Source organism: Ceratotherium simum, chromosome 3 (genome assembly GCF_057802395.1).
Source record: "Ceratotherium simum simum isolate JZ-2026a chromosome 3, ASM5780239v1, whole genome shotgun sequence".
NCBI lineage: Eukaryota > Metazoa > Chordata > Mammalia > Perissodactyla > Rhinocerotidae > Ceratotherium > Ceratotherium simum.
Genome location: NC_141902.1, coordinates 67,242,012 through 67,261,794, shown reverse-complemented (window position 1 = coordinate 67,261,794; position 19,783 = coordinate 67,242,012). Strand labels below are relative to the sequence as shown.

General features: G+C 59.2%; 1 protein-coding gene across 4 annotated transcripts; it reads right to left on the bottom strand.

Annotated features, from left to right (window-relative positions):
- Positions 1 to 96: 96 nt before the first annotated feature.
- CSK (C-terminal Src kinase) lies at positions 97 to 19,227 on the bottom strand. 4 transcript variants are annotated; one of them, XM_004421816.3, is made up of 13 exons: positions 18,631 to 19,227; positions 5,417 to 5,496; positions 4,950 to 5,063; positions 4,715 to 4,827; positions 3,860 to 4,079; positions 2,893 to 2,986; positions 2,633 to 2,698; positions 2,451 to 2,550; positions 2,266 to 2,356; positions 1,703 to 1,776; positions 1,421 to 1,616; positions 1,227 to 1,313; positions 97 to 968 (listed from the first exon to the last, which is right to left on the bottom strand). In XM_004421816.3, the coding sequence occupies exons 2-13, from the start codon at positions 5,429 to 5,431 to the stop codon at positions 786 to 788; spliced, it is 1,353 nt and encodes a 450-aa protein (XP_004421873.1). In that variant the 5' UTR covers positions 5,432 to 5,496; positions 18,631 to 19,227; the 3' UTR covers positions 97 to 785. The 4 variants fall into 4 exon arrangements, with proteins under 4 accessions (XP_004421873.1, XP_087284831.1, XP_087284829.1 ...); XM_087428705.1 differs by lacking the exon at positions 18,631 to 19,227 and adding an exon at positions 13,243 to 13,406; XM_087428703.1 differs by lacking the exon at positions 18,631 to 19,227 and adding an exon at positions 10,083 to 10,102.
- Positions 19,228 to 19,783: the final 556 nt, after the last annotated feature.

Below are 19,783 nucleotides of genomic sequence, written 5' to 3'. Positions count from 1 at the left end.
AGCCCCACTCACAGAGACAGGGGGATGAACAAGATGGCACGGGGACGGGGGCCGGGTGGACAGGCAGGCTCGGCGGAGGAAGCGCCGAGGCTGGGCAGCGGTGTCCTCATGGAGTGGTTTATTACAATTCCATCTCACAAGGCGGGTGGGCGGGCGGCAGCGGCACGTGAACTCCGAGCCCTGACAGGCGGCTGCCGCGGGCGCATGCAAACAGTGCAACACGGTCAAGCGCAGACACGGGGCGACCGAGGCGACACGGGACACGGAACACGGAATGGGGAACAGGGCTGGGGCGATGGGTCCCTAGAGAGGGGCCTGGTCTCCCCAACGCTTGTGGGCAGGACAGGAAAAATAAGATTCGTACTTCTTGTAAAATGCCCATTTGCTGGGTACTTTCTTTCTTCTTATCTTGAAAAATAATAAAAAATAAACACACGGAAAAAAATCTGAAAAAAGGAAAGGAATAAAACTCTAAGAAGGCGCGAGATGGGAGGCCAGGGAAGCCTGACCGTGGTAGGGGGCATGTGCCGCCCGCTCCTCAGCACCCTCCCTTCTTGGCCTTTTGGTGGGGCTCCCGAAGCCCCACAGGTGGGTCCATGAGAGAAGGTGCCAGGCCTAGGCGGGGTCCCTGGGGGGCCAGAGGGGGCACAGGCTGGGACAGAGGAAAGAGGCCCACCAGCCCGCCGGGCTCAGTTCAGGTTTGGGCCCAGCGAGTGGGGGCTCCAGGTCCACAATCTATCCAGGTTCAGTCCCCACAGGCCCAAGACCTGGGCGGAGGCCGGCGGTCACAGGTGCAGCTCGTGGGTTTTGATGTGCTCGAGCTGCTCACGGAGCTGCAGGAAGGAGGGCCGCGCGGCGGCGTCCAGGTGCCAGCAGTTCTTCATGACTTCGTATACTGCAGGCGGGCAGCCGTCGGGGGCGTCCATCTTGTAGCCCTTCTCCACCCGAGGGACGACGTCCTTCAGGGGCTGCGGGCAGGCGGGTGGTATGAGTCGGTGCAGGCCCTAACCCTGGAGGGGACCCCTCCCTCAGCTTCAGGGATCCCCTTCAGCTCCGCCTCAGACCCAGGCCCAGGAAGTGGTCTGCAGCTCCGGGCAGGTCTGCAGCTGCCAGGCCTCAGACTGGGGAGGCAAGGCCAACGAGGCCCCCTCCCCTGCCACCTCCTCCCTTGCTGCAAGCCCCACTCTCAGCCCCAGGCATGCCCCGGTCCCAGCGTCCACACTCACGATTCTTGGATAAGGCACTCGCCCGAAGGAGTAGATTTCCCAGAGAAGGATTCCGAAACTCCACACGTCAGACTTGGTGGAGAACTTCTGCCGTGTGGATGGGAGAAGCGGTGTCAGATCCCGGAATATGGGGCTGGGGGTGACCCAGGACCCCCGTCCACCACCACTCAGGCCCTGGAACGAGGCCTGCCCACCTTCTCTCTCAGGGCCTCCGGGGCCGTCCACTTGACTGGCAGCTTGCCTGTGTCCTGGGTGCTTGAGGCCTCCTTGGTGAGGCCGAAGTCGCTGACCTTCGCCACGTTGTCCTCAGACACCAGCACGTTGCGGGCAGCCAGGTCCCGGTGCACGAAGTTGTTGCCCTCCAGGTACTCCATGGCCTCGCAGACGTCTCTGCGGGTGAGCCAGCCATGTGTCCCCTCAGATGGGGCTCCCATAGCCGGGCAGGGCCCCCACCCCCCAGGGGCTGCTTCACTCACAGTGAGAACTTGAGGAGACAGTCTCCGCTTAGCACCGACCGACCCCGCGACCGCAGATAGTCCACCAGGCTCCCCTGGGGCAGGACAGACAGACCCACCGGCCCCATAGGTCAGACTGCCCTCTAGCCCTCAGGAACAGTGGGCCTGGGGCTGGGTAAAGGGGGACACCCAAGGGAAGTGTGAGGAGAGGGAAGGAGCAGGGGAGGGCGCAGGACATCACTTCTGCATGAACATTAGCGTCTACATGCTGGACACTGTGCTCAGCAACTTTCATGCATTCTCTCTCTTAATTCTCATAAATCCCCGAGGTAAACTTTATCATTATCTCCATTTCACAGATAAGGAAACTGAGGCTTGGTGAGGTGACACAACTTGTCTGAGGTCATAGTGAATAAATGACAAGCAAGGACAAAATCTAAGCCTGGTGACTTTGAAGCTCAGCTGGAGGGAGGGGACTGAAGGAGCAGGGGCCCAAGGGTGCGATAGGTAGCCTGGGGCAGTGGGAAGCCCGAGCCCCAGGGTTCAGCTCTAGGATGGGGGCTGGATCGGGGGCAGGCGCACACCTTGGCCATGTACTCAGTGACGATGTAGAGCCCGCCTTTCTCCTCCACGATCACACCCAGAAGCTGTACCAGGTTGCTATGCCGAAGTTGCCTGGGGCAGGACGGGGGTGGTCAGGGCCTGCTAAGCCTCCCCATCACCTCCCGGCCTGGGGCGACCTCCCTACCCATCCCCTGCCCCTACTCACGTCATAACCGAGGCTTCAGCCAGGAAGGCCTGGGCAGTGGCGTCATTCTTAATGCACTTGACAGCGACTTTGTTCCCTCGGTAATCACCCAGCATCACATCTGGGGGAAGAGTTGGGGGTTGTTCCCTGGACTCCCCATAGCCCCTTGGCCCCTCCCAGGGCTCGCAGCCCCTCCCGCTCACCTCCAAACTCCCCCTTCCCAATGGTCTGCAGCAGCTTCAGGTCCTTCATGTTCAGTGCCCAGCCGCCTGGTGGGGGGGGGGGCGTCGCGTGAGGGGTGTTGAGACCAGAGCAGGGTTCACAGCAGGGGTGACAGAGGCAGACTGGATTATAACATGTCCCTGGAGGCCTCCAGAGCCTCCGGGGTAGGGGGAGTGCCAGGAAGCCTGGGAGGGAGGAGGCGGGGAAGCAAGTGAGGACTCGGGGTGGGGGTGGCACTCACTGCGGAAGAACTCATCCTGGGCCGCCACTGTGCCCTCCATGACCTTTGGCTTGATGAGGCGAGTACAGAGTCCATCTGCATCTGAGGTGTAGTGCTGCAAAGGGCAGGGCCGGCACTCAGAGCCAGCCCCCAGAGCCCACCGGCTGGAACGCACATGCACTGCCCACGTCTGACCACTAGAGGGCGGCAGAGGCTGGTTCCACCCAGCCTGGACTGGCTTTGGGTGGGGAGGGCTCCCTACTTCTGGCAGGGCAGGGGTTAGGGAGGCCCCAGACAAGCGGCCCATTTCCCATCCCACTGCACACCTAAGTACTGGATAGACACCCTGTTGTTGCTACCCGTCTGGGCCTCACAAGCATCCTGAGGCAAAGGGCAAACCTGGCTCAGTCCAGACACCAGCCTCTAGACAAGTGTGCCCAAGACCCTCCCCTGCCACAGGCCAAGCCAGGCCAGCAGGCGGAAGGAGCTGAGAGTGAGTGCAGGTGGCATCTGGGCGGCTGCCTGGGGCTACTGGATACCAGGTGTGGCCCGGCCAGGGCTGGCCTCGGGAGCTGCAGGGACGTGTGGGCATCCATGCAGGTACAAGAGCCCGGGAACCTGGCCATCAAGGTATAGCTCATGAGGACATGCTTATATACACACTCTTGGGCATGTAGTTCTGTAAGTGGCTGGAAGGAAGCTAGTTCTGAGGTCAGACAGACTCAGATTCAAGTCCTGGCACCACCAATTTATAGCTGTGTGACCTGAGGCAGGTCCCTTAACTGCTCTGAACCTTCATTTCCTGAAAATGAAGATAGTGCCACACTCCCTGTTGTGGCACCGTGGGGTCAGAAATCAACCCAGCAGGTGCTCCACCGAGGGTGAGAAAGTGCGGGCTCACAGAGGCTGCATAACACGCCCGAGGTCACCAGCCGGAGGTGCTGGGACTGGAGACTGGAGCCGAATGCAGGCCGGCGTGGGTGCTCACCTCCACCAGCTGCATGAGGTTCTCGAAGTACACCTCCTCGTCGATGCTGAGCTTGCTGGCGTGGTACATGATGCGGTAGTGCTCCACCTTGCCGTCGCAGCTCACACACAGCGTGTAGTCCCCAGGGTAGTTGGTGCTCTCCCGCACCAGGAACAGGCCTGTCTCCGGAGGGCACAGGAGCCGCTCTGCCTGCTCCCGTGTGATCTTGCCGTGGAACCAGCTGTGGGGCGGCCAGGCCAGGGGTCATGGAGGCCCGAGGGTACCAACCCCAGGGCACCTGCCAGCCTCCTGATGCATCTGCCAGGCTCCACTTTCTTTTTTTTTTTTTTTTTGTGAGGAAGATCAGCCCTGAGCTAACATCCATGCCAATCCTCCTCTTTTTGCTGAGGAAGACTGGCTCTGAGCTAACATCTGTGCCCATCTTCCTCCACTTTATATGGTACGCCACCAGAGCATGGCCTGACGAGTGATCTATCAGTGCGCGCCCAGGATCTGAACCTGGGCCGCCAGCAGCGGAGCGCACGCACTTAACCGCTACGCCATGGGGCTGGCACCCAGGCTCCACTTTCTGAAGGTTCTCCTTGGTTCGGCCCCTTCCCACTGGCTCACTCAGGCACTGGGGGCCCTCATCTTCTGCTTCTGTCCCTTCTTTCTTCAGTCCTCCCGGCCCCGTCCTCCCCTTTGAGGTCCAGCACCCACACCCTTCCTCTCATCTCCAGAAGCCCTCACGGTCATTCCTGCCCCTTACTCTCCCCGTGTCTTCCTCTGACTCTCTTCTGGAGGAACCAGGGCTCCTCGTCCTCCTTCCTTCCCAGACTGGGAGATCCCACCCCGCCCCGCCCCAGCGGTACTCACGGCATGAGGCTGAGTTTGGTGCCCGCCTTCACGCCCTCCCGCTTCTGGACGTAGTTGGCCGGGATGATGCCCTCACGGCCCACCTTGTTCTTGGCTTTGTACCAGTTGGGGTCCTGGGGAGAGGGCAGCCCAGACACGCTCTCAGGCCCACCCTCCCCTACAAGGGAGCCAGGACCCAGAGGGAACACCCAGAGGTGGGAGAGGGTGGTGGTGGGCGGGTGAGGTCCCTGATTACCTTGGTGACAGCCACAATGGTGAGCACATCTCCTTTGCAGAAGGGAAGGTCTTGCTCTGCAGTGCCGTGGAAGTTGTACTTGGCAATACATTCTGTACCGGATGGCCAGGCGGCCTGCAGAGCAGGCGACAGGTGGGCGGGTGCAGCCCAGGCCCCCTCCCCACCCACCTGCCTGCACACCCTCGCGGCCACAGCCTCTTGGCTGCCCTCCATGAGCCTGGGTGAGGTGCCCCTCCCCCTGAGAACCCTGGGTCCCTTTCAGCTGGGGTTCCCCCACTGCCCCCAGACCTGTGCTCCCATCTTGAGGGCCTTGCATCTGACAGCACACCCTGGAATTCTACTTTGTTGAAAGCCAGGGCTGGGAAAAGGGGAGCAAATCGATCTACGCCTTCCTTTTCTCTCCCGCTCAACACTCCCCTGGGGGTGTGGGGACACTCAACTGCCCGAGGCCCCTGCCCCTGCGGTACCTGTATTGCCGACATCTTCTCAGAAGATCTGGCGTCCCCGTGTCACAGGAAGGCCGCCGTGTCACTTGGTACCATGAGAGCTGCAGGGATAAGGGGAAGATTGAGGAGTGGTGTGAGGAGATCCCCCTCAAGCCACTGAGATCCCACTCCTTCCCCAGAGCCATGTGAACAGGTGCCAAAGGCTTCCAGAGCTGACACTTGGGGCAAGGACCATCCTCTCCAGTCTTGGCAGGCTGAGGGCACTGGATAGGGGAGCAGGCAGGAGCATGAGGGCCGAGGACCCCCAGGGAGAGAGGGGCCACCAACCCTAAGGCCACAGGGGGACTTACGGCCCGAAAGAATGGCCAACAGAGGCAAAGGAGGCTCAGGGTAGTTAGTGAGCAGCCCCAAACCTGGATGCTAACTAGTCTGTAGAGGGGGAGCCAGGGCAGCTCTGTGAACCTGGGGCTGGTGCTCTGTGACTCAGGCAAGCACTCGTCCTCTGTGGGCCTTTTAGTTACCTTGCCTATAAAAACTTGTCCAGGCAGCATCTCTGTAAATGTACACCGACCCCACAGCCCAGTCATCCCACTTCTAGGCATACACCGAGAGAAAAGAGGACAGGGGTCCTCTGAGACAGGCACGGGTACTCATAGCAGCACAATCTGTAATAAACCTCAAGCTGGGAACTGCCCAGAAGCCAGCCAAGAGTAAGATGGGTCCACTGTGGTTTATTCACAGAACGGAATACTGTACAGCAGCAAACACAAATGAACTACAGCTATGGAACAACACTGATGAATTTTTTTTTTTTAATTTTTAAAAATTTTTTTTGTGAGGAAGATCAGCCCTGAGCTAACATCTGCCAATCCTCCTCTTTTTGCTTAGGAAGACTGGCCCTGGGCTAACATCTGTGCCCATTTTCCTCCACTTTATATGGGACGCTGCCACAACATGGCCTGACAAGCGGTGCGTCGGTGCGCGCCCGGGATCCGAACCTGGGCCGCCAGCAGCGGGGCACGCGCACTTAACCGCTACACCATGGGGCCAGCCCCACTGATGAATTTCTAAACCTAACGTTCACCAAGAAGCCAGACACAGAAGAGCACATGCCCTGTGATTCCATTTGTAAAAAGTTCAAAATCTGGTCAAACCCCCGGTGCAGGATGGCGACTGCCTTGGGGGGCGACAGTGACCAGAGGGGTGAGGGGGCCTCTGGGTGCTAGTTACACGGATCCTCTGGGCCCAGTGAGGGGGTGGGTCCACTCTGTGGCCATTCACTGAGCTGTACCCTTGTGATTGGAGCACTTTTCGGTGTACATGTTGACTTCAATAAACTTGACTCCTCAAAAAAGCTACCCCGGCCAACCCAGGCCCCAAGAGCAGCAAGCCAACCCGTGCTGCACACACATACCAGCCCAGAGCTCCCTCCACCACCATCATCTTCCCAAACACAGCCCCGAGCCCCTTATCCCTGTCTCAGGAAGCAGAGGGGCTGGGGCTACTTTCCCTTTTTACAGATGAGGAAACTGAAGCTTAGACAGGGCCGGTGACTTCTCTATGGTCACAGTGTGTTAGAGAAACGCCTCCATGCGCCTCCCAGGTTCCCAGGCTCATGTGACAGGATGGATGAGGTCTGGGGGCCGGGCTGATGGCCACAAACATCACCACTGCCCCAGGCCAGGCAGAGGGAGGAGACATCTGAGTGCAAGTGCCCAGAGGTGCGAGGGGAGCAAGGACTGCAGAGCTTAGGCGGGCTTCCTGGAGGAGGGAGCGCTGGAGGTGAGCCCTGAGGACTGAGAGCTTAGACACGCAGAGGGCAGGCTGGAGAAGGCACCCCAGGTTGGTGTGACTGCCTGAGCAAAGGTATCGGGGTAGAGACGGGCACAGCTGTGAGAAACTGGCCTGGCTGGAAGCCCATGCTGAGGGAGGCTGGAAGACAGACCCTGCCCGTCTGGGGCTCTCAGACCCTGAGCTTCCAGAGTCCACTCCCGAGCACCCTGCCAGCCCACCATGGGGGACGGTTTCGAGTGGGCCTGGTATAAACCTAGCAGGGCGGCAGGAATCAAATGCCAAAGTGAGGAAGCAGGGCTTGCTTCTGAGGGCCATGCGGCTCGGGGGCCTCAGTGGGGGAGCGTGTGGTCTTGGAGACAGACAGCTGGGGAGAATAGAGCCGGGGAGAACCACCAGGCTCTCCCTGATGCTCGAGTTGGGCACACCTAATTCTGTCGAGTGTGCCACTGGGGAGAATGACTCGATTCTTGTGAGCCTCACATCCCTCACCCTGAAAGGGGGTCCCTGCAAGCAGGCTGTGGAAGGAGAGGGACGAGACCCAGACTTAGAAGTCTCTGGCGCAGGGCCTGGCAGGCACCTCCCCCCGCCGCCCCCGGAAAAAAGGGCTTCCCTTTCTCCCAGAACACACAGTGCTTCCCGTGCCCAGAGGCCGGCCCGTCAACCTCTGCCGTCTAGAGAGGGAAACTGGGGTCCAAGGAGGGTGAGCCTGGACCGCCCCCCAGACACACACAATCACACGACTGAGCCACCATGGATAGAGAAAGCACCCCCTGGGCTCCCGAGGACCACAGGCTGTGCAGAGTTGTGCTCTTCTTATCCCCATTTTATAGAAGCAGAAACTGAGGCTCACGAGATTGAACGACTTTCTCGAAGTCACACAGCTAGTGAGGGGTGACCTCCTAGAACTTGAATTGGAGTCCCACTGGACTTGGCTGGGCCCCCAACCTTCCAGAATAGGGGCTCTGCTAGCTCTCCACATCCCCACTCCCACCCCCCCTCCCAAAACTTGCCAGCCGCAGGAGGGCGCGGAGGCTGTGGTACCGTTAGTCACCCTCCCAGCTGTCAGTTTGCAAACACTCCCTTCCAGGCCTGCAGCTGCTGCTGCCGCCTCCCCACTGACTAGATGATGATAATAAAAATAATAACAGGTCCTGTTTTCTGAGCACTTATTCTGTGCCAGGCCCTGTCCTTGGCATGGTATGGCTCATCAAATTCTAACAACTCTGAGCGGGAGAGAGAGGCTATTATTATCCCCATTTTACAGATGAGAACCGCAGGCGAGGCCAAGAGGCAAGGTGGCCTTGCCTGAGGTTACACCTTGAGCGAGCACCCTGGCCCGCATCCTGCCCCAAGCATCCTGCCCCGCTGAGCCGTTAGCAAACCACCCCCCCACCCGTGCCTGTGGGCCCTCAGTGCCTGCACTACACCTCCTACCGCACCCCCCGCCCCCGCCCTGCTCCTGGGAGCTGCAGGCATGCTGGGACCTCACTGGCCTAGAAGAGAGAGAGTGCAAGGGAGAAGAGAGAAGCAAGTGGTGCTCAGTGGAAGGGGCAAGCTCAGCCTGGAGTGGTCAGGGTGGGCTTCCTCGAGGGGCTGGGCTTTGACAACCATGGAAGATCTGGAAAGGAGAAGGAGGAGCTAACTTCTCCCTTTGTTCTACCGGCTGTGACTTTGGGACCCGGTTTCCCCATCTGTACAATGGGTTGGTGATAACCCTGCAGCTCCCAGGGCTACTCTGAGGACTGGAGTTGCCGCCTCTCAGCACCAGAAACAAGGCCTGCCTTGATGCAGAAACCCTGCCTGCCGGAGCTGCGGACCCCCCCAGGATGGCTCAGCAGCCTCCCAGCCAGCGCCTAGGCTGGAGTCCCCTCCTTAAGGCTCTGAGGGTCCAGCCAGGCCATCCCCCTCCAGGTCAGAGCTAAGAGCCCGAGTGGCTGTGCTCCAGTCCGGCCCGGGTCAGGCACAGAGGGGCCCTTCCTAGGTCATGTGAGCCTGGTTTCAGGGCACTTGGCAGAGGCAGTGCACGAACACTGTCCTGGGAGTCAGGGGCTCTGAGTCCTGCTCCTCTGAGCACTGCCACCACCGTGCTATGTGACCTTGGGAGAGTTACTTGAACTTTCTGGGACTTGCTGGCTCTCCAGCACCTCAGCCAGGCCTGTCTCCCACCTGCTGTTCCCAGGACACCCTTGGCCGCCCACCTCCTTGCCTTGACATTCCCTCTCCATTCCCTCCCCCTTCTCTGCCCAAGGAACTGCTGCTCAGCCTTCGGGGTGCAGCTGAGGAAGCACTTCTGCTGCACACACGCCTAACAAAATGCATTAGGAGTCCTGCTGTGCTGTTTGTGGTAGCAGGAGACTGGGAGACAACCTTCACGTCCATTAACAAGGGACCAAGTGAATAAACGACCAGATGTCCCTAAAGAGAACAACGCAGCCCCTGTGATGGGGCCAGAACACTGCCCACGAGAGGGTAAGCAGAAACGGCGAAAGGCCAGCTCAAGTCACGGCAGGAAAAGTTGTTGGGGGATAGGAGAGTGACATGGCTTCCTCGTACCACCCCACAGACTAATCAGAAAGAGGACAAAACACCTTCACAACAGGGAGGTCTGGCGGACTCCTCGTTACCCAAACGAGGGAAATGATGCCGGGTGCCTCCCGCTCCCACACACCAAGGAGGGCACGGCATCTCTGTGGTACCCCCGAGAGCCGCCAAACCCAACTCCATCAGGAAGACGCAATCACACAGAGCCCAGCAACCAGCCTGGACTCTTAAAGTCAGTGTCATAAAAGACAAAACAAAGGCTGGGGAATGTTCTAGATTAAATAAGACACTAAAGAAACATGACACAACAAGAAAATGATAATGATGTGAGGTGAAGGAGGTGTTAACTAACCTGATTGTGGTAACTGTTCTGCAATATACACGTGTATCAAATCATCACATTGTACACCTTAAACTTAACGTTACACGTCAATTATATCTCAATAAAGCTGGAGAAAAAAGAAAAAGAAAGAAACATCACAACAAGATTCAATGAGTGATTCTGAATCGGATTCTGGATCAGAGGGAAAAAAGAGCTATAAACACCATTTGGGAACAATTGGGAAAATAGAAATGTTAGATAATACTATGGAATTAATGTTACTTTTCTTAAGTGTGATCATGGTACTATTATGTAACCGATCCATGCTCAAGTACTTAGGAGTACTTTAGGAGTACTTAGGTGTGATGCCCGCAACTAACACTCAGATAAACCAGCAAAAGATACACACACACTTGTCTATGTGTGCAAAGGAAGAGATAAAGCAAATGTGACAAAATGTTAAGAAATGGTGATTCTGGGTAAAGGATATGTGGGTATTCATTATACCATTATTTCAGCTTTTTGGTAGGTTTGAAATACTCAAAATAAAAGGCCGTGAAAATGACTGAGGTGCAGGCCACCATCTGTGGTATATCACAAACTGTGTTTTTCAAGAGGACATACAATTCATCCCTAAACTCACAGATTATCTTTGGAAGATGGAGGAAACTGATGACAGAGGTTGCCTCTGGGATGGAAGGGGAAGTGAGTATCAAGTTCAAGGGAAACTTTTCACTGTATATTTGCTATTTTGTCCTTTTTGATTTTTTTTTTAACCACAAACATCTATTAGATTCCCCCTAAAAATATGATTGAAAACAAATAACTTTTTGAAAGCTACCTCTGCCAGGAGCCTTCTGTGGTCCCCCAGCTGTGGAGGCTGCTCTGGGCCTCCACAGCCTCTCACACAGCCCCGTGCTCCAGAGAACCCCACTGATCCTGGCCTGGGGCTCTGCAGGGGGAAAGCTGGGGGCTGATGCAGGTCCCCAGCATGGGCCGGCCCAGAGTGGCTGCTCAGTGAGTAAATGCTGAATGAATGAATGAACCAATGAAAGAAAGGGGGAAGCAGGCTGACTGTACCACACCGAGGTCCCATAACCGGAGGGACAGCAGCTGTCACCCCACCCCCACAGGGCTAGGGGACAGGGGGTTTTGGAACTTTGTGAGGTCAACACTTCGTTCTGACTTCCTGCCCCAAACCCTGCTCCCAGCAGCCCTTGTGCTGGGGTCCCGGGGAACAGGCTGGGCATTGTGCCCGAGCACTGAGGTCAGTGGCCACAGCCTCAGGCAGGCCTTTCTCGGGAGCCCAGGCTGGCAGGGAGAGGGGAGCCCAGAAACTCCCAGGCTGCCCCCGCCCTGCCCTGGGGCAGCTGTAGACCCCGCAGAGCTAAGCACGTGCTGAGGACCAGGGCAGGTCAAGGGGCTCCTGCCCTGCCCCCTCACCAAAACTCCACTGCCTAGTGGGGCGTGGGAGCCTTCAGTAACTGTTTACACCCAGCTAAAAATACCCACTGAAAAGGGAAGTGCACATGAGACCTGGGGGAACTTGGGGCCGTGGCCCCCAGAGACGGTCCTGCCACAGGACCCAGCTGGAGTGTCTTGGGGGCAGCGGCAGCCAGCGGAGGCACTAGGCAGGTCCACCTTCCCTTCTCATTCTTGGAGCCAGCGTTTCAGGAGCCTCCCTGTGTGCCCAGCCCCATGCTTGGTGGGCCAGGATGGGCAGGAGGAGGAAAGGGCCCAGGAGTCCTGCCCTTGGGGCCCCAAGAACTCTACTCATCCGTCTCTGTCACTAGCCCGGGGACCCCAACAAAATGCAGCCCTGCTCCTGTTCTCCTGGCTAGCAGATGGTCAATCACGACCAACTGGGCTCAGTGCCTCCAAAGACAGGAGAGACGGGCAACCCAGGAAGGCGTCCAGGAAGAAGAGGAGGGGAGCTGGAAGTGGGAGGATTTTAGGTGGAAGTGACTGGGAGAGGGGTGTGCTAGATCAGGCCAGGATTAAGATTCCAAACTGTGGCAAGGAGGGAGTTAACTAAGGCTGAAGAAGGCTCAGGGTAGGAGTCCACGGAAGCTCTGAACTCGCCCGGAAGTTTCTGATAGGTCACAGGACAGACAGAAGCAGAATGAGTTTCCGCCCCTCCAAAAGGGCAGTGCACCTGAGGAGGGCGGGGCGCTGCCAGCAGTTGGGCTGGTTTGGCAGCAGTGAAATCAGCCCCACCTCTGGGTCCACCAAGGGCACAGAGGCTGCCCGCGCTGTGATGTCCCTGGCCACATCCCAGGCCGTGGGGCTGGAGGGCACCCACTGACCCAGGAGGTGGTCCAGAGCCCTCAGCACCCCCACTGCACAGATGTCTCAGGGTCGGCAGCAGAATTGGGCACAAGACCCTTGGAGACGCCTACGCCTCCCTGGGGTGGGGGAAGGATGGCTCCACTTTGGCTCCAGTGTGTGCTGCCACCCCCCAGCCCCAGGGCTCCCTCAGCCTTCAGCATCTTTGCTCTAAGGAGAGGGATGAGTTTAATGGCTGAAAAACGTTAAAAACCAAATGACAGCAACTCACTGGCTTTTTTCCTGCCCCCAACGGCTCGATGGGACCGGAAATCCCATCTAGCGGTTTGGGGGAGGCGGGGGCTGGAGTCAGAGGCGGCCAGTGGGGAGCCTCCTCCCCCAGGCACTGCTGCCGCCACTTGAGGCCCACACTCCTGGCCCAGAAAGGTTTCTAATTACCGCTAAGGAGCCTAATTACCTACATGTACTGGGCAGCAGGGACTCCGGGCCTCCCCAGGGCCCTAACCCAGGCCTCTGTTCCCCCACCCGGATCAGCATAAGCTGTGGTTTTGCATCCTTATTTGCCTATATTTACATATGGCCTCTCAGACTGACCTCCAACATAACCTTAGAAATCATGGAGTGGCCTTGTCCCTCAGCCCTAGCCACGTCATAGGTGTGGAGACAGGCCCAGAGGCCCATGAGGTGTTTAGAACTTTGGCCCCCAGATTCCTTGTCTCCCCATCTCAGAACTGGGACCCGCAGAACGCAAGCTGAGGAGGCAAAGCTATGGGGGCCCAACACAACGGACATACAGCCCTGCTACCCACCGAGGGGGCGGTATCCACACCCTACCCCAGCAGGACGGACTGGAAAAATGAAAGCATGGGAGTGAGAGCCTCCCACCCAACCCCGCATTAGTTACCTAATCCTCAAAAACCCCATGAGGTTTTACTGTTGACCTCCGCTTGACAGAGGAGGAATCGGCTCGCAGAGGGTCACCCAGCTTGCAAGAGGTACAGCAGGGATTTGGACTCTGATTTGTCTGAACTTGGTCCGCAGAAACATCTCCTACCTTTCCTTAGGCAGGACAGATGACATCCTGAAAACGGACAGATAGTGAGGCAGGGCAGCTGAGGAGAGGGCTGCCCAGAGCTTGGCCTGCCTGCTCTGGGGAGCATAGGTTACATGTGTGCCTACTCCTTGCTCATCTGCCATACCCTGCCTCGCACAGAAAGGCCAAGAGTCTGTCCAGGGCCACACAGCAACTAGAGAAGCCAGCAGCCCTAGAGAGGGTAGAAGTTCCAAGCAAGGACCTCTGCGCCCACCCTGCCTCTTCCTCAAATGCTTCTTGGTTTTTTCTTGGCCCATCCCCTCCAGGAAGCCTTCCTGGCTGCTGCAGCCTACGCAGATCCCCCGCTTCTGAGCTCCCACCAGCCCCGCCAGGAAGTCGGAGCCACAGGGCCCCCCCAGTTGACTCCTCTCTGAATCTGGTCTCCTCTACCGGCCAGCAGGGGAGCTCTCAGGGTTCCCCCTTCATTCTTCCCTCCAGTCCCCCTGCAGCATGGACAACTCAGGCCGCAGATGCCCGGGCCTGGGTGAGAACCAGGTGCTGGGCTGCGCAGGGCTGAGAAGCAGCAGCCAGGGTGGGCAGGCGTCAGATGACACCCAGGTTTTCACCCACCCACAAGGCTTCCAACTGTGCGCAGAGCAGGACAGGCAGGGGGGCGCCAGGCAGCCTCTGTTGCTTGTTCTAAGCCTCTGGGCCCCAACCACAGAAGGGGCGGGCAGGAGGGTGGGGGTGGGGGGACGCCGAGGGAAGCTGCGGTTGGAGGCCCAGCCCCACTGAGGCGTACAGAGCTAGTGTGTGATGCGAGCTACTCTCATCACAGTACCTCAAAACCAGGAAGAGAAACTGAGCAGGCAGAAAGGGCGAGCTGGGCTGCGTGGGGCCCTCAGGTCCCTGGGGGCCCGCCAAGGGGAGCTCCCGGACAGTCGCTGGACAAACCACTCCTCCCTTCTGGGCCTCAGTTTCCCCATGGGAAAAAGGAGATTCTCTCCCTGGTCCTGCCAGACTGTTCCTGATTGGTGCAGGCTGCATCCTGCCCAATAGAAGAGACCCCTCCCCCCAATTGCTGGAGCATCCCTGATCCCCCAGTGGGCTTTGGCCTCTCCAGGGGTGCAGGGGCTCGGCCCCCCAAAGTTAGCTTCACCCTGCTCACTTCTCCCCTCAGCCACGCAGGGAGCACACTAGCTCTTCCCTCACCAGCTCTTTATTTTTAGGTCTGAATTTGACTTTAATCATTACTTAGCGGATTCTATTTCCAGCCCTCGGTTGAAGGGACCCAGAGGAGAGGAGGAAGGGAGGCAGTGCTCCCTGCCTGCTCCTCCACCCATCCTGTCCCCAGCCAAGGAGGGGGCACTGAGAAACACCCAAAGGGCTTGCCCCAGCCAGGCCAGCATCTTGGAGAGGACCCCACCCTGTGACCTCATCCCAGCCGAAGCTGTAGGACAGAAGTGCAGTTGTAATGCCCACTTCCCCTGCACCAAGACCAAGGAGGGAAGCACCCCACAGGCAAAAGTCTGGCAGCCAGAGTCTGAGGTCACGTGTCTGGGGGAACTCTGCATTGAATGGGCCATCTGGGGGAGGACTCCCTGCCTAGGAGAGTCCTGGACTGTCCTAGGGTTACCTAGGGCTATGGTCTCTTAGGCCCTGGGAGTGCCAAGCTGAGACTGGTTTCCTCCTACTGTCCATGGGGTGGCCCCAAGAGGGCATTCCCAGTTCTCTGGTCTCCAAAGAAGGAGAACTAGAGGAAGCAAGTGATGTCACAGCAGTACACACTCAGGTTAGACGTGGGGAGCACCTGCTGAAGAGGAGGACACTAACACACAATACTTCCCCGGTGATCTGTGGACATCCACGTTCCCTTCCAACTCCCACATGGGAGGCTCGAGAATCCCTGACCCCCCAGCTTTCTGCCCTCCCTTGGCCACTGGGAAAGGGTGGGAAGATGAGGCTGGCATGGCTTTCCTGGGCTGGGGCTCATGATGCCTGGGTTCCCTGCCCAAGCCTCAGTTTTTTCCGGAAAAGTAGGCCTCTTATCTTCACTGGGGAAGTTCGGGGCTGGCCTAGGACACAGCCAAAGCTGGGGGACAGGAGGCAGCTGGGCTCTCAGAGAAGAAGCCTTGTCCACTCAGCTCTGATGCTGGCAGAACAAGAAGAGGATGGGTAGTGTCAGGCCCCAGAAACCAACCAGTAGCTCCTCTTCCCTTGGCAGCCAATCACGTGGTGACGGGCAGCGGGGAGGGCACGGAGGTAGGACAGGCACTGGCTAGAGCAGTCCAGAGCCGCAGGGGCAGAGGGCTTCAGAAGAGCTCCTCGAGCAGAGACCAGCCCTCAGCCTGGTCAGCGGTCAGCCCACCTTGGCCCAGGTGTCTTCCCCACATGTTGAGGTAGCCTTCGGTGGGCACTCCGTCACCAACACCAGCCCCTCCTCACATAGTGCCTACTGGAGGCCAGAGGCTGTGCTCGGCACATTCTAGGACCTCGGTTGGTTAGTTCACACTGTGCGCACACTCCCCTCTGAAGCAGGATCACCGTCCCCGCTGTGTACACAAAGGAACTCGGGCTCAGAGACTGACTTGTCCAAGGTCCCTCCACTCTGGCCTCAATGGCACAGCTGGGCCTGGAACCCACGTCGGCTGGGTGCCAAGTTGCCCACTCTCCCCGGCACCCCTGGCTGCTTTGGGGCCTGTAGTAACAACCACCACAACAGCACGACAGATGGAAAGCAACAGTGCACACGCTTGGGGTGAGGCTGCTGTGGCAGAGCTATTTGGAATATTCTGTAGCTTTTTAGAGGCAAAGTGACACAGACCGTGTAGCAACATGAGAAAATGCCCAGAGACACAGTATTAGATGAAAAAAGGTGTCGTGGCATGCACATTCAAATGACAACAGCGACGAGGGAAAAAAAAATTAGGAGAGGCTGGCAGGGAACTCCGAGATGCTAACAGTCACGGCGCCGGTGGGGAAATAGCAGTTTTTTGTGTTGTTTTCTAAATTTCCTGTAGTGCTGTTTTGTTACTTTCTAAATTAAGAAAACTAATACATACGCAGTGTTCTCATAAGGAGCTCAGATTCGCTTCCCTGGGACCTGCCTGACCCCCAGCTCTGGCCCTGGTGTCTGGCATGTCTTCTAGTCTTCTACCACGGGACAGCCTTTCCAAGACGAGACAGGACATCCTCTCAGACACGTGAGGGTCTCTCCCTACCTTCTCTTTACAAGACCAAACATCTCTGTTCTTTGGAGACTGTGTCAAGGCTTCAAAACCCCTCAAAAGATGGAGCCCAGAACTGGACCCGGGCCATCCTGTCCAATCAGACCACCTGGCGGCTTGCTGGGGCAGCCACGTCACACTGGATCCTGGGCCTCAGCCCCCGCCTCTACTCTGGGCTGCTCCGCGGTGGCTCAACCTCTTGGGGACCAGTGCCCCCTGCAGTGGTGCTGGAGACCGTCTCCTGGTCTTTTCTTGCCCCCGACCCAACACGGAGAGAAGACGAGCCACTTCTGGGAGGGAGGCAGGCATCAAGCTCACCAAATAAAAAACACATCCCGGCATAAGTGCTAGCCTGAAGCCAGACCCCTTTCTACAAAGGACCGGGGACACCGGCTGCACCGTACAGCTCACAGTTGGTATAAAAGCGCCCAACCATGGCAGGCCTCAGCCCCAGCCCCTTAGGCTGGAAAGGAAGTTAGGGCTGGGTGTGGAGCTGGGTGAGGGGAACCTCACAGGCCCACATCTGGGTCCCGTCCACTGTGCATGTCAGGGCAACCAGAAAAAACTCTAAATCAAGGGCAGAGGCCTAAGCAGGACAAAACTGCCAGGGGCCCCAAGGGGCCCCAGACATGGTTCAGCATCCTCCAGGGAACCCTCATCCTTCCAAAAGCAAGAGGATCCTGCCACACTCCCAATCGCCCTTCTGGTGCCTTCCCTCTGTTCCTGCTGCGGCCCCACCAACAAAGACATTGGGACCCCCAGGGCGTTGAGAACTTGGAACAGGCGCCGTGGTGTCCCCACTCTGACAATGCTCCTATGTCAAGGCTGTAGGGTGCTCCCTGTGGAAACAGGGCTCTCACCTTCCCCCTCCAGATCCCATTCACGTTCTGAACTTGGCTGCTCCTATACCAGCTGAGCCAAAAGTGTGGGAAGGCTGGGTCGGGACTGACCACCAGGCTGTTTCAGCTCAGCACCAGGGCTACACCACACGAGTGCCCCCATATCCCCTGCCAGTGGGACCCAGCCTCAGGCACCAGGGGAAATCCCACAAGCAGTGCCGATGTTGCCTGAGCCCAGACCCAGGCAGAGCTGGGGCCGGAAGCCCTTTCCCTCCTCTCCAGCCCTCTGCAGGGGAGCACGTGCTCACCCCACAAGGTCCCTTGGGCCAGGCTGGGGCCCTGTGTCCCCGGTGGGTGAGGGTGCCTGCCTAGTTTCCCTGCACCCACAGCAGTCCAACTCTGCAGAGAAGGGGATGAAAGGAGGGACGGCCTAACTCTGCCAGAGGCCTGGGGTAGCAACTTCCCCCTTTGAGTGTCAGTTCTCTGATCTACAAAATGAGAGAGGAGGTGAACCCTTAGTTAAGCTCCAAGGATCTGGTGGCTGGGCACGCCCCTTCCTGACACCTGGCCTGGGCCCTGAGGAGGCTGGGAGAATGGGCTGACCAGGCTGCCAGGAGTTGGGGGCATGGTCCTAATGCCCAGTGTCACCTCCACCCAGGACAGAGGCCTTGCCCAGTTTCCCCACCCAAGGGTCAGAGGTCCCTTGGCTTAGGCCTGGTCTTCAGGGAGGCCCAGAGTGAGAGGCTCACCCTCTGGCAGGCTCAAGGGAGGTGGCTGGGCCCTGGGCTTTCTGAAGCCGGCAGGGCCTCGGTGGGGGAATGAAGGAGGGGTCAGAACCAGGCAGGCCGGGGAACCTGTGGGGGGCCCTGGACAGCGAATGGCAAACTGTCCGTTTTCCAGGGCCCTGGCCCATGCTGACCCCCTCCCTCCAAGCTCCAGCCAGGCCCCACACGGGGGGTAAGGTGAAGACAGTCAAGTGGTGGCCTGAGACAAGTCCGTGGGGCTCGCAGGGCAGTACCTCCCTCGTGCGCTCCCCTCCCTGTCGGGCTGACAGTGACTCCCGGGAGAATTCGAACGCGGGAAGGAGGGGGGCAAGGGAGTGGGGGATGGGAGTGGAAGCGACGGCAGCTGCAACAGCGGCAACAGAAGCGGGACGTGCGACCTCCACCCTCCTTGCCCCGGGAAGCACTCACCTCTCTCGGGGCACTGCGGTCCGGGCCACCTCGCTGCGGGCAGCATCAGCGGCCTGCGGGACAGTCCATGCAGCCAGGGGGGAGGGGCGCAAGGGTCCCCAGGGGGTGCGGTACAAAGAGGTATGGGTGCGAACAAGGGGGAGGAGGGACGGCCAGACAGAGGCAGGGGGATGGCCGCGCGGCCCGGGTCGGGGAGGGAAGAAAGGCGGGGGAAGGGGGGCGGGAGGGAGTCGGGGGAGGAAACAATGTAGCCGGCGCGGCCCCGGCAGAGTTCCGCTTCCCAGCGCCGCCACCGAGGTTCGATTTTGGACCGTCGCGCCGACTGCCGGGGGCTGCCCCGGACGCTGGATCGGGGGCCGCGGGGCTCCCCGCGCTCCACGCCCCGGGGCTCCGGCGGCCACAGGCTGGCTGGGGCGGGAGGGACGGCCGCCCGGGGGACGGCCCCGACGGCGGCGCGGCCGGGCGGTCGCCCGCTCGGACCCCACCCCGGCAGGACTCCCGGGCGGAGTGTGGGGTGGGGCGGGAGCGGGAGGGCGGCGGCGGTCTCGGCGGCGGCGGCCAAGCTCGGTTCGCCCGGGGCTCCGCTCGGAGGAAGCTCGCAGGCCTGGCGAGAGGAAGCGCGGCCCGGATCCTCCGCCCGCGGCAGCGCGCCTGCGCGAGGGGGCCTGCCCGGTGCGCGGCGGGGCGTGGGCCGGCTGGTCGGCGCCCCCTGCCGGGCGCCGGGGGCACGGCGGGGGGTGTGTCCGCGCCCACGCCCTGCCCCCACCTGCCAGCCCGTGTCGACGGCTCCCGGAGGTGCCTCGCAGAGCCTGCCTTGGAGCACCCTCCGAGCCTTCTCTGGGCGCAGCCTCCCCGAGGAAGAAGCGATTGAGGCCAGACGTGGGCCCCTCTCTTCGGGTCTGTTGGTGGAGAGTGGGCCTCACTCGCAGCAGTAAGCATTCATTCATTCACAAACATTTCCTGGCGCTGACGACCTCACAGGCCCTGTTCTGGAGTCTACTGGTAGGACCACTTCATTACTGTCAAGGAACTCTCAGTAGGAGAACTGACAGGCCAACAGAGAAGCGCAAAAAAAACAATTGATAGAAGTGGAGAGGTGGGGTACAATGTCCACAGGAAACAGGAAAGAGGGGAGGGCTAATGGGAGACTTCA